Source organism: Somniosus microcephalus, chromosome 11 (assembly GCF_052327205.1).
Source record: "Somniosus microcephalus isolate GS21.2 chromosome 11, FLI_Smic_1.0, whole genome shotgun sequence".
NCBI classification, from domain to species: domain Eukaryota; kingdom Metazoa; phylum Chordata; class Chondrichthyes; order Squaliformes; family Somniosidae; genus Somniosus; species Somniosus microcephalus.
Window position 1 is genome coordinate 225,363,353 of NC_140997.1, and position 13,522 is coordinate 225,376,874.

The 13,522-nt window shown below is 45.8% G+C and overlaps 1 protein-coding gene across 2 annotated transcripts in view; it reads right to left on the reverse strand.

The window, feature by feature from the left end:
* Positions 1 to 13,522, reverse strand: part of arih2 (ariadne homolog 2 (Drosophila)) — a 98,093-nt gene that overhangs the window by 30,157 nt on the left and 54,414 nt on the right. For both annotated transcript variants that reach the window (XM_086002050.1, XM_086002051.1), the window contains one exon: positions 7,240 to 7,357. In XM_086002050.1, coding sequence (XP_085858176.1) covers positions 7,240 to 7,357 — 118 coding nt within the window. The remainder of the gene's footprint in view (positions 1 to 7,239; positions 7,358 to 13,522) is intronic.

A 13,522-nucleotide genomic window follows, 5' to 3' on the forward strand; every position in this document is an offset into this window, starting at 1 on the left:
TGTTGCAGCATTTGTTAATCTGTTGTGGGCAATGTTGCCTCTAATTTTACCCCCCTGCGCGGGCCCTTGAGATTAGCTGCGCCGCATCTCTTCCAGCGGAACAGCTGGTGAGCGGCCTGCGCGAGACCTCGTGATCGCGGCTATGCACCTTAGGGGGGGGAACATTGGTTGTGGGGCAACTCTAGTGCAATTTGACCTGTGCCAAAAGGCTGTTAATGGGTTTTAATAGAAATAATTTGCAATGTAACAATTTCTTCTCATCTCTTGAAGTCTCTCCCTGCAGTGCACCTTTTAGGGCAGGCTGCAGCCGGATGTCTGCCAATGCTCTTCTACAGCCATCCTGTACAATGAACAAAAACAGCCTGGGCGGACTACATCTTCACTTTCCCCACAAGTACCTGGCCTCTGCTCATTAGCTTCCCACACTGGTGCCGTTGAGACCAGGAGCTCATCTGCATCCTATTGCTACACGCTGGAACTCCAACAGACTAGTGTCAGCCGTGGCTCAGTCGGTAGCACTCTTGCTTTTGAGTCAGAAGGTTGAGAGTTCATAGTCTCACTCCAGAGACTTGAGCACAAAAACGTAGGCTGACACTCCAGTGCAGTACTGAGGGAGTGCTGCACTGTCGAAGGTGCCAGCTGCTCTCTCAAGTGGTCATAAAAGATCCCACGGCACTATTTTGACGAACAGGGGAGTTCTCCCCAGTGGCCTGGGCAATATTTTTTTCCTCAAGAAACATCACAGATTATCACATTGCTGTTTGTGGGAACTTGCTGTGCGCAAATTGGCTGCCGCGTTTCCTACATTATTACACTTCAAAAATGCTTCATTGGCTGTAAAGCGCTTTGGAACATCTTGAGGTTGTGAAAAGCGCTATAGAAATGAAAGTCTTTTTATTATGCTGACCCAATACACACTTTCTGGAATGCAAGCTTGGTATGTCACTGCAAAACTCCACTGGGGGAAAGGGAGGGGTGGCGAATAGAAGAAATAAAATCTTAAACTTTTTTAAACATTTCCCTGGAACTTTTCAGGGTTTATTTTGGACCCCAGCTTCTCCAGTCTATTCACGTAACTGAAGTCCCTTATCCTTGGAACCATTCCCGTAAATCTTTTCTGCACCCTCTCTAAGGCCTTCACATCCTTCCTAAAGTGCGGTGCCCAGAATTGGACACAGTACTCCAGTTGAGGCCGAACCAGTGTTTTATAAAGGTTCATCATAACCTCCTTGCTTTTGTACTCTAGGACTCTATTCATGAAGCCCAGGATCCAGTATGCTTTTTTAACCGCTTTCACAACCTGCCCTGCCTCCTTCAACGATTTGTGCACATATACCCCCAGGTGACTCCGTTCATGCACCCACTTCAGGATTGTACCCTTTAGTTTATATTGCCTCTCCTCGTTCTTCCTACCAAAATGTATCACTTCGCACTTTTCAGTTATATTTCATCTGCCACGTGTCCGCCCATTCCACCAGCCTGTCTATGTCCTCTTGAAGTCTATCACTATCCTCCTCACTATACTTTCAAGTTTTGGGTCATCTTGTATGCTTGTTTCCTCTAATTTCGCGCATGCTCAGTTTTCCCATTTAAAAGCCGGTGAGCCGGCTACACAGGACCTCCAGAGTGCACTCAAAGGGAACATTGCTTGTATGCATGTTTCCTACATTACAACAGTGACTACACTTCAAAAGTACTTCATTGGCTGTAAAGCACTTTGGGAAGACCCGAGGTCGTGAAAGGCTCTATATAAATGCAAGCATTTTTTCTTTCTTGTACAGTAACTGAAAGTTATGCATGTGTATTCATTGTAAATGGCAAAAACATTAAACATTATACCAAAAAAGTCAAGCCCTAAAAAACTCCACAAAGAATTTGGTATAAAAGAACTTGTATTTATATAGTGCCTCTCATCCTCAGAACATCCCAAATCACTTCATAGCTAATGAATTACTTCTGAAGTATAGTCAGTTTTGTAGGCTAATGCAGCAGCAAGATCCCAAAAACACAAGAGGGATAAATGACCCATTAATCTGCTTTGATGGTATTGGTTGAGGTATTTGTCAACACAGATAAAGGAAAGACTGAAAAGCCTGTCATTCCATATTGCTCTTGTACCTCCTAGCAGTGAAGTGTGAAAGAGCACTGGCAAATATCTGGGTGTTGGTCTGCAGCTGTCCTGAAAGGCACATTGCAGGAAGAGACTTTAGGAGGAAGAAAAAAAATCTTTTGCATCAATATTTGTCCGTAATCCATTGCATATTATTTCTTTTGAAGGTATTCAGTAGTCTCAAATGGATTTAATGCCCTTCGGTACACACGGAGAAAGTAATGACACCAGAATTACCTGCTCATCGAATAGTACCACGAGATCTTTCACGTCCACCAGTTCAAGGTCTCATTTGTAAAAGGGGACCTCCGATAATTTATCATTGGCTCAATACTGCACTGAAGTGTCAGCCTAGATTGTGTGCACATGTCCTGGAATGTGGCTTGAACCCCCAACCTTCTAGTTGAGAGGAAAGAATGCCAACAGCTGAGCCAAGCCCTTTAAAACCATAATTAGAAAATGGAGAATGACTTGGGAATGCGGCGTCAGCCATTGAACGCTACGCCAGACAAAAGACATGGATTTTGTCTTATGAATGTATAATGATGGAAAGCAAGGCAATACAGCTTTACCTCAAAATATCACCATGGCAGCACAAGCATCAGATAATTACATTTAGTCACCCAATAAGATTGAAGTATTTATAAAACAGGCACTGGTACAAATCTAGATCCAAGTACGCCGATTGTAAAATATGGGAAGAGTGCCTTTAATGGCCTTTTATTGGGGAGGGGTTGTCAATGATTGACTTGTATCCTGTAATGAAGGCACTAAAGTTGGTTGGCCTTTACCTACAGTGCCATTAGTCTAGCTATACAAATAAAATCTAAGATCGGCAAATAAAAGTAGTGCCAAAGAACACCGACCTAACAAAACATTTTGCAAAATGCTGTTCTGCCTGTTTATTTCCCTAAATGCTTATCCCCCGCCGAGTATACAGTTTTGATCCCTGTCCCAGTTTGGACATAAATCCTCGAGTTATGGTTAGAACGATGTTACAGTGGAATCCCGAGTTCAACAAAGTGCAACATCGATTCCATCATCTATACTGATCTCACCAGCAGTATCATTTGTTCACATTCATTAGGGTTCTACCTCCAGCACGGAGCTACTTCACAGCCAAACAAAACCATTGGCTGTATTTTAATTTTAATCTCGGGATGTCAGCGGCAACATTTATTGCCCATCCCTGATTGCCTTCAGAAAGTGGTGGTGGGCCGCATTTTTGAACCACTGCAGCCCTTGATAAAAGGACTTGCATTTATATAGCGCCTTTCATGTCTAATAGGACATCCCAAAGCGCTTTACAGCCAATGAAGTACTTTTGAAGTGTAGTCACTGTTGTAATGTACGAAACTCCGCAAGCTCCCACAAACAGCAGTGATAATAATGACCAGATAATCTGCTTTTTCTTCACGATGTTGATTGAGGGATAAATATTGACCAGGACACCTGGGATAACTCCCCTGCTCCTCTTCGAAATAGTGCCATGGAATCTTTTACGTCCACCTGATAGAGCAGACAGGGCCTCGGTTTAACGTCTCATCCGAAAAGACGGCACCTCCTGCAGTGCAGTGAGTGGGACTCCGAGGCGAGAGTGTTACCCACTGAGCCGCGGCTGACACTATGCCGATACTCCCATGACGGGTGTTGGGTAGAGAACTGCAGTATTTTTATACCGTGGTGCCGAAGGAGCAGCAATGTCCCGGTCAGGATGGTGTGTGAGACTTGGGAAGGGAACTTGCAGAAGATGGTGCTCCCATGCCAGCGCTGCTCGTGTCCTTCTTGGTGGTACAGGTAAAGTAGCTGGGAGGTGCTGCTGAAGTAAGCTTGGCAAGTTGTTGCGGTGCATCCTGTGGATAATGCAGGCTGCAGCTGCAGTGTGCCAGTGCGGAGCAGCAGCTATAGTATTTAGCTTATTTCAGGCGCTGGACGTATTGCAGTAAACATTCTGCTGAAAGCAGCATTAGATTGCTGCCAGGGACCCAAGGAATAAGAGTTTAAGAGTGTACCACAGCCAAATTCAGAGTCAGAACAGTTCAGTTTACATAAGAAAATAACTTCCCATTAAAAAACTAGAACTGTGGTCAGAGTGTGTTCGCAGTTTGAATTACCAATGTGCTGTATCATGGTGTGGGGTGGGGGTTGGAATTCACCTCTGCAAATACCCATGCAGAGTTTTCCCCATTTCTTCCAGGAAAAAAGGCACTAAAAGGAGAGTTGGCATTTACCTTGAGGAAGTAGTATTAGGGCCGTTTGGGGGGGGGGGGGGGGGGGGGAAGGGAGGGAGATAGCTTCCCCCCCCCCCCCACTCCCCTCCCAAAAAGCAGCACTGACGGGCACATGCACGCACGGTTTTTTAAAGGGACCGCGCTGCCTCCCAAAAAATTACAGGGAAGATTGGAACAGACTGCAGCTAATCTCAAATAAAAACAGTAAATGCTGGAAATACTCAGCAGGTCAGGCAGCATCTGTAGAGAGAGAAACAGAGTTAACGTTTCAGGTCGACCTGGAATGTTAACTCGGTTTCTCTCTCTACAGATGCTGCCTGACCTGCTCAGTATTTCCAGCATTTACTGTTTTTATTTCAGATTTCCAGCATCCGCAGTATTTTGCTTTTGTATTAGCAACTAACCTCAAACTTGATTAACTTGAGCCCACTGAAGCTATGGTGTATCGAGACTTCCATTAGCAGAAAACAAGCAGCAATGTAGTGAGATACCCTTTCATACAATTATCTATTAAGGTACCCCAAAAAGCTCCTGGACAAAGTATGGTGGCATGGTACCTTTAGACTGGGAATAAGAGCAAGTGAATAATGCAACAGGGGCAAGTGTGAATAAAGCTACGGCAGATAGCCTCTGTTAAAAAAAAAATCTATTCCCTGACCAACCCCACCCCCCCAACAAACAAGTAATTCACAGTCAAGGCTGGAACTCCTAACAATCAGATAGTAACCAGTTATGAAAATGAATGAAACAAAACAAAAATTGCCCAATGTTCTTGCTCATCAGCAAGTCTGGTTGAGAAACAAATGTGTGGGTATGGGTTAAGAACAGGATCAGATTGTTACGATGCTCCGTATAGACAAATAGCCTACTGACATTCCCAGAGGGTGGTGGGGGTCTGGAGCTCACTGCCTGAAAGGGTGGTAGAGGCAGAAACTCTCATCGCATTTAAAAAGTACTTGGATATGCACCTAAAGTGCCGTAACCTACAGGGCTACGGACCAAGAGCTGGAAAGTGGGATTAGGCTGGAGAGCTCTTTTTCAGCCGGCACAGACACGATGGGCCGAATGGCCTCCTTCTGTGCCGTAAATTTCCATGATTCTATGATTCAAGACTTGGCTCGCATGTGTTTCATTTGTTCTCTGGGCGCGGGCGACACCAGCAGGATCGTACTTACTGCCCATCTTTAATTGCCCTGAGAAAGTGGTGATGGGCCTTCTTTCATTGTGACTGTTTCACAACTGAGTGGGTTGCTCGGCCACTCCAGAGTCAAGCACATAGCTGCGGGATTAGAGTCAGGTCAGAGTGGGTAGTAGGGCTGACAAGTTCCTTTTCGCTGAAGGACATCAGTGAATTAGATCAGTTTATACAACAATCTGACTGCTTATTCTTCACCCACAACTGACCAGATCAACTGAATTCAATTTCATAACTTGCCATGGTACTGGTTCCGGTAGTCTAGTGGTTATGTTACTGGACTAGTCAGAAGCACAAAAGCAAAGTACTGCGGATGCTGGAAATCTGAAATAGAAACAGAAACTGCTGGAAATACTCAGCAGGTCAGGCAGCATCTTTGGAGAGAGAGAAACAGAGTTAAACGTTTCAGGTCGATGACCTTTCGTCAGATGCTGCCTGACCTGCTGACTATTTCCAGCATTTTCTGTTTTTATTAGTAATCCAGAAGCCTGGACGAATAATCCAGAGAACTTGATTTCAAATCCCACCGGAGCAGTTTGAGAATTTTATTCAGTTTTAAAAATCTGGAAATAAAAAGCTGGTACAGGAAACTCTTCATTATCCGGCACCGACGGGACCGGCGTGGTGCCGGTTTATCAAAAAGTCCGGATTACAGAGAGGTATAGTTAAAAAGGTACGAGAGCGCCGTACACAGCAACAAATCCAGACTTCCCTGTTGCTTAGCAACATGTGCAGGAACTCCAGCCACAGACCAAGCGTCCCTGTTGCTTAGCAACAAGTGCAGGAACCCCAGTTACACAGCCACAGATCCAGGAACGGCCACTAATATGAAGTAAAACTTACCTGAACCTACTCCTGAATTTTGCCGGTTAACAGAGATTTCCGGTTATTTAGGTGCCGGTTAAAAGAGAGTTTCCTGCATCAGTAAAAGTGACCACAAAGCTGTTGGGTTGCCCTTTCAGGGAAGGAGAACTGACCAATACATGACTGGTCCCACACCAGTGATGATGACTCTTACCTGCTCTCTGAAGTGGCCTAGCAAGCCACTCGGTTGTAGCAAACCGCTGTGGTTCAAGAGGGAGGCCCACCTTCTCAGGGCAACCAGAGATGGGCAATAATTGCCAGCGATGCCCAAATCCGGAGAATAAATTAAAAAATGATAGCTGGGATGGCAGGAATGACGGATGAGGAGAGATTGGGTCGATTGGGCTTGTACTCGCTGGAGTTTAGAAGAATGAGAGGGGATCTCATTGAAACTTATAAAATTCTAACAGGACTAGACAGACTAGATACAGGAAGGATGTTCCCGATGGCAGGGGAGTCCAGAACCAGGGGTCACAGTCTAAGGATAAGGGGCAAGCCATTTAGGACAGAGATGAGGAGGAATTTCTTCACCCAGAGAGTGGTGAACCTGTGGAATTCTCTACCACAGAAGACAGTAGAGGCCAATTCATTAAATATATTCAAGAAGGAGTTGGATATATTTCTTAAGGCTAAAGGGATCAAGGGATATGGGGAGAAAGCAGGAACCGAGTACTGAATTTGGATGATCAGCCATGATCGCATTGAATGGCGGAGCAGGCTCGAGGGGCCGAATGGCCTACTCCTGCTCCTATCTTCTATGTTTCTATGTAAAAGAAACAAACATCTCTGGGCCATTAGACCAGTACCAGAGCCACTACACTACATTGGTATCTCCTTACATCTTTCGTATGTGCACTGATGTAATTTGCAGTCTCCGAGTCATCAGCACATTTGGTGAGCCATTTTTTAATAGTGGTACAGTCAGTGGGAGCGTGGTACATCTGGCGACACTTGAAGCTGCAAGACAAGAAATGCTGGTTAGGATCCATGTAATAACATTGCTTCCCGATTAATTGGGACAGCAACTACAGTTAAAATGGAGACATTTCCCATGTTCTCTCCTTCATGGGATCTGGTTGAAGCCCCGCTCCAGGAATCGAGCACATAAGCCAGGCTGAGACTTCAGTGCATTAGACGGACTGCTTCACTGTTGGGGTGGTGTTCCTCGGGCGCAATGTTAAACCAAGGTCCCACCTGCTTGTCCTGGTGATTCAGAAAAGAATTAAAGATCCGATTGCACGAGTCAAACAAGGGCACGGAGTTCTGCTGTCCTCTGCCCAATACCTTTCTGTCAACACAAACCACTAAAATAGATTAACTGGTTATTCTCATATGTGGGAAAATTGCACTGCGCAAAACAGCTGCCAAGTGCACCTACAGTAACTGCACTTCAAAGCAATTCACTGTACACAGGGAGATGTGATGAGCCACTATATCAACGCAACTTGTTTTATCTTTGCCCAATCTATCCTCTAATAAATTGAAACCGTGTGCGGCCAAGATTTTGATCCAAACGTAACCCATTCCAGCTGACCAAAAAAACATTTCTTGTATTGCACGAAAGTACATAGGTTTATCCCCTACAGCAAGAGGAACAATGCTTCACTCCTGTTTATCCAATAAACTGATTTCCCATAAAGCAGACTGCAGATACTACAGTACGTAGAATGTACAGCACAAAAACAGGCCATTCAGCCCAACAGGTCTATGCTCCACATGAGTTCCTCCCACTCTTATTTACTTCATCTAACCCCACCAACATATCCTATTCCTTTCTCCCTCGTGTGTTTATCTAGCTTCCCCTTAAATGCATCTATGCTAGTCGCCTAAACTACTCCTTGTGGTAGCGAGTGCCACATTCTCTGGGTGAAGAAGTTTCTCCCGAATTCCCCATTGGGTTTATTAGTGGCTCTCTTATATTTATGGTCCCTAGTTCTGGTCTCCCCTGCAAGTGGAAATGTCTTTAGGTCTACCCCTTCAAACCCTTTCATAATCTTAAAGACCTCCATCAGGTCATCACTCAGTCTTCGCTTTCTTAGAGAAAAGAGCTGCAGCCTGTTCAATCTTTCCTGATAAGTATAACCTCTCAGTTCTGGTATCATTCTAGCAAATATTTTTTGCACCTTCTCCCGTGCCTCTTTATCCTTTTTATAATATGGGGACCAGAACTGTTTGCAGTGCTCCAAGTGTGGTCTAACCACGGTTGTATACAAGTTGGACATAACTTCCCTGCTTTTCAATTCTATCTCTCTAGAAATGAACCCCAGTGCTTGGTTTGCTTTTTTAATGGCATTAACCTACGTTGCTACTTTTAGTGATTTGTGTATCTGTACCCCCAGATCCCTCTGCTCCTTTGCCCCATTTAGACACTTATTTTACAAGGTGTATGTGGCCTCCTTATTCTTTCTACCAAAATGTACCACCTCACGTTATCTATAATGAAGTTAATTTGCCAATTACACACCCACTCTGCAAGTTTATTAGTGTCTTCCTGTATTTTGTCACAGTCCTCCTCTATTAACTACACCCAATGTCAGAACAGCGCTCTTCACTCTCAGTACACCATTTCCATTTCTCACCCTGGACTCACCAAGTCAATCAGTGACAAAATGAGTAGTCAGAGTCATAGAGTTATACAGCACAGAAAGAGGCCCTTCGGTCCATCGTGTCCGTGCCGGCCATCAAGCCCTGTCTAATCTAATCCCATTTTCCAGCACTTGGTCCGTAGCCTTGTGTGCTATGGCATTTCAAGTGCTCATCTAAATGCTTCTTGAATGTTGTGAGGGTTCCTGCCTCTACCACTCTTTCAGGCAGAGAGTTCCAGATTCCAACCACCCTCTGGGTGAAAAAGTTTTTCCTCAAATCCCCTCTAAACCTCCTGCCCCTTACCTTGAATCTATGCCCCCTTGTTATTGACCCCTCTACTAAGGGGAAAAGTTCCTTTCTATCTACCCTATCTATGCCCCTCATAATTTTGTACACCTCAATCAGGTCCACCCTCAGCCTTCCCTGCTCCAAGGAAAACAACCCTAGCCTGTCCAGTCTTTCTTCATAGCTGAAGCGCTCCAGCCCAGGTAACATCCTGGTGAATCTCCTCTGCACCCTCTCCAAAGCAATCACATCCTTCCTATAGTGTGGCGACCAGAACTGCACACAGTACTCCAGCTGTGGCCTTACCAGCGTTTTGTACAGCTCCATCATAACCTCCCTGCTCTTAGATTCTATGCCTCGGCTAATGAAGGCAAGAATCCCATATGCCTTTTTAACCACCTTATCCACCTGTTCTGCTGCCTTCAGGGATCTATGTACATGCACACCAAGGTCCCTCTGATCCTCTGTCCTTCCTAGGGTCTTACCATTCATTGTGTATTCCCTTGCCTTGTTAGTCCGTCCAAAATGCATCACCTCACACGTTTCAGAGTGTTATAGACTCGTGCCCACTGATAAATGAAGCAAATGTTCCCACATGTGGGGGAGTCCAGAACTAGGGGCCATCAATACAAGCTAGTCACTAATAAATCCAATAAGGAATTCAGAAGAAACTTCTTCACCCAGAGTGGTGAGAATGTGGAACTCGCTACCACAGGGAGTGGTTGAGGCGAATAGCGTAGATGCCTTTAAGGGGAAGCTAGATAAGTACATGAGGGAGAAAGTAGTAGAAGGATATGCAGATAGGGTTAGGTGAAGTAGGGTTGGAATCAAAAACAATTTCTAAATTTGCAGATGACACTAAATTGGGGGGATAGTCAATACCGAGGAGGACTGCAACAAATTACAGGAGGACATTAATAAACGTGCAGAATGGGCATATAATTGGCAAATGAAGTTGAACACAGATAAATGTGAGGTACAGGTTGAGCATCCCAAATCCAGAGTTCCGGAATCCAGATTGATTGGTGGCAAGGGTCCGGAATCCGTAAAATATTCCGGAATCTGGACACCCTGAGGGAGGCTTACCAAAAACCGGAAATAGCGCAACCTGGGCCCAGGCATTTCCAGACTCGGCACGTGTTTCTGATGTCTGAAGCCCGGAAATATCGCAACCTGGGCTCGGGCGTTTCCGGACTTCGGACATCAGAAACATGTTCCGAAGTCTGGAAAAACCCCAAAACCGGCTCAGCTTCAGTCCCGAGGTTGCCGGATTCGGGACGCTCAACCTGCATTACATTTTGGTAGGAAGAATCGGGAGGTCACTTATCACTTGGAGGGTGCGAGTCTAGGTGGGGTAGAGGAACAAAGGGATCTCGGAGTACAAATACACAAATCACTAAAAGTAGCGACACAGGTTAGCAAGGCCATAAAAAAGCAAACCAAGCACTAGGGTTTATTTCTAGAGGGTTGAATTGAAAAGTAGGGAAGTTATGCTAAACTTGTATCGAACCTTGGTTAGACCACACTTGGAGTACTGCGTACAGTTCTGGTTGCCATATTATAGAAAGGATATAGAGACACTGGAGAGGGTGCAGAGAAGATTTACAAGGATGATACCAGAAAGGCAAGGTTATACAGATCAGGAAAGGATGAACAGACTGGGTCTCTTCTCTTGAAAAAAGGCTGAGGGGTGACCTAATAGAGGTCTTTCAAATTATGAAAGATTTTGATAGATTGGAGAGAGAATGTTTCCACTTGTGGGGAAGAGCATAACTAGAGGCCATCGATATAAGATAGTCACTAAAAAATCCAATAGGGAATTCAGAAGAAACTTCTTTACCCAAAGAGTGGTGAGAATGTGGAACTCACTACCACAGGGAGTGGTTGAAGCGAATAGTATAGATGCATTTAAGGGGAGGCTAGATAAGCATATGAGGGAGAAGGGAATAGAGGGTTATGCTGATAGAGTTAGATGAGGAAAGAGGGGAGGAGGCTCGAGTGGAGCACAAACGCCGGCAGGGACTGGTTGGACCAAATGGCCTGTTTCTGTGCCGTACAATACCAGGGCGCACACAATGGGTTCAACAAGACACATATCACCTTTCAAACAACAAGTACATACACAGAACTTTTCATGGGGTGAATACGGGTTTGAACTGGCCCCAGTGCACAGACTCACCTGCCTCCTCAGTGTAGAAGGCTAACCTGGCCTGGCCCAATATCTCCCTTTCCCCAATTTGAATAGGCTACAAACACAGGAACAGCTTGCCCACGGAACCAGGCCAGTAGGCACACTCAGCTGGGGAGCACAGCCAAGCATTAAAGGGCAAGTTGTAGGGAGGACAGAAAAGTGGCCTAATTGATCACAATGGAGACATGCGGGCAACATTCCTCCCTTTGATTCACTTTCTGCAATTATTAGCATCGGGGGGGGGGGGGGGGGGTGAGGGCTGCAGACAGCTCTCCAATAGAAGCACTGGTGTACACTATGAATGGAGGTTGCACCTGGCTGTAAATGAAGAAGTCTGTTGGGTGGCGAAAGGAAAAATTAGACGGTCAGTACGTCCTCAAAGTTGAACAATGAGGACATTGAGGCTCACCAAACAAAGTGCAAACTACGATGGGAACTTGCGCACGCTCTCGGAGAGGCCATTTCAACCGTTGGCCTTATGCAGATTCGCTTTCATCATGTCAAAGCTGCACTGCGCACTTCTCTTGCAGGTGGAGGTGGTAGGCATGGGAGAAAAACAGATTCTCAGACTTCCAGCCCGAGGTCCTCAACTGTTAGGGGGATTCTCAGTGGGTTTAACAGACAGATGCAGAGGTCAGGCCTGGTCACCCAAGAGTAATTTCTTTGCTCCCCACCCCTCCAATGTTTGTTTCTCCTTCCAAAAATACAGCCACTGTGGACTGCTACTTATGTTGGCATCGTAACTGATCCTCAATAATGGCCAATGGCGTGCATAAAGAGACCACCTGAACATGGAGAGCTAACCTTTCTTCACATGGCATTGACAGGATACACTTGATGCTGGACCGTCGTCTACATTTAACAACAACTTGTATTTACATAGCACCTTTAACATAGTAAAACGTCCCAAGGCACTTCACAAGAGCGTTATCAAACAAAATTTGACACGGAGCTGCATAAGGAGATGTTAGGGCAGCTGAGGTAGGTTTTAAGGAACGTCTTCAAGGAGGAAAGAGAGGTAGAGAGGCGGAGAGGTTTAGGGAGAGAACAAAGTATTGCTATCCCCTTTAAACAAAAAGCCAAATTCCTCTCTTCAAAGACACACCATTTCGGGCCTCCTTCCCCCAAGGTTGCTCCAGGGTCATCACTGTCTTAACCCCAGGAAACCTGATGTAGTTTGCTTAAAACAAAACAGCAGTCTTTGTGGGAACCGTGGGGGAAAAATTCAGTTGTTTGCGCCTCCCGTTAGCGCGTTAAGGGGGCGCAAAGCAACTAGCGCCCGAGCGCGGCGATGTGTGCGCCGCTCACGAAATTAACTAGACATTTTGCGGCGGCGCTAAACACTACCGCCACGATCTCCTGCGCCGGCAGATTGTGACATCAGTCGAGTATGCAACGCCCTGTTAGCGCCCCCGACCGGAAATTGAGTGGCGCCCCCTGCCTTACTGCTTGCCGCTAGCAACGACAGGTTGAGGGGAGCGTTATGCTGTCCGAAAGGGACTAGGGGAGCGGTATTTAAAGGCGACCGCTTCCTGCCTTTTTTTGTTGGTGACATTTTTGCACCACGCATTGAGAGAGAGAGAGAGAGAGAGAGAGAGAGAGGGGGAGAGACAGACTTCTGGAGAGATTCAACGCTGGAGAGATTCAACGCTGTGTGAAGGAGTTTTGAGTACTGAGCAGCACTTTGCAGGTTTATTTTGATTTGCCCTTCCTTGCTTCGCCAGCGCTCTGAGGTAGCGCCTCGCTCCTCGGCCTTTGCGCCTTAAGACAGGTGTGAAGCGCCTGATTTAGCGCTCCAATCACCTCCAGAGGCGATAAAAGCCAAGTTTGCTGTTGGAGGCGATAATTAGCGCCACGCGCTAAACTTTGCGCACGGTCGATAATGGCGCCCCAAACGGGGCGATACTGAATTTTCCCCCCCATATCTATAATTTTACTAGCATGGGGAGGCCTGGCCTGGCGATAAAATTAATGAATTTATTTTGCTTTAAAGGTTAAAAATGGAGAGAGACATGTGGGTGGGATTAGGAGAAAGTCCACTGAACAAAAAGTACACCCCC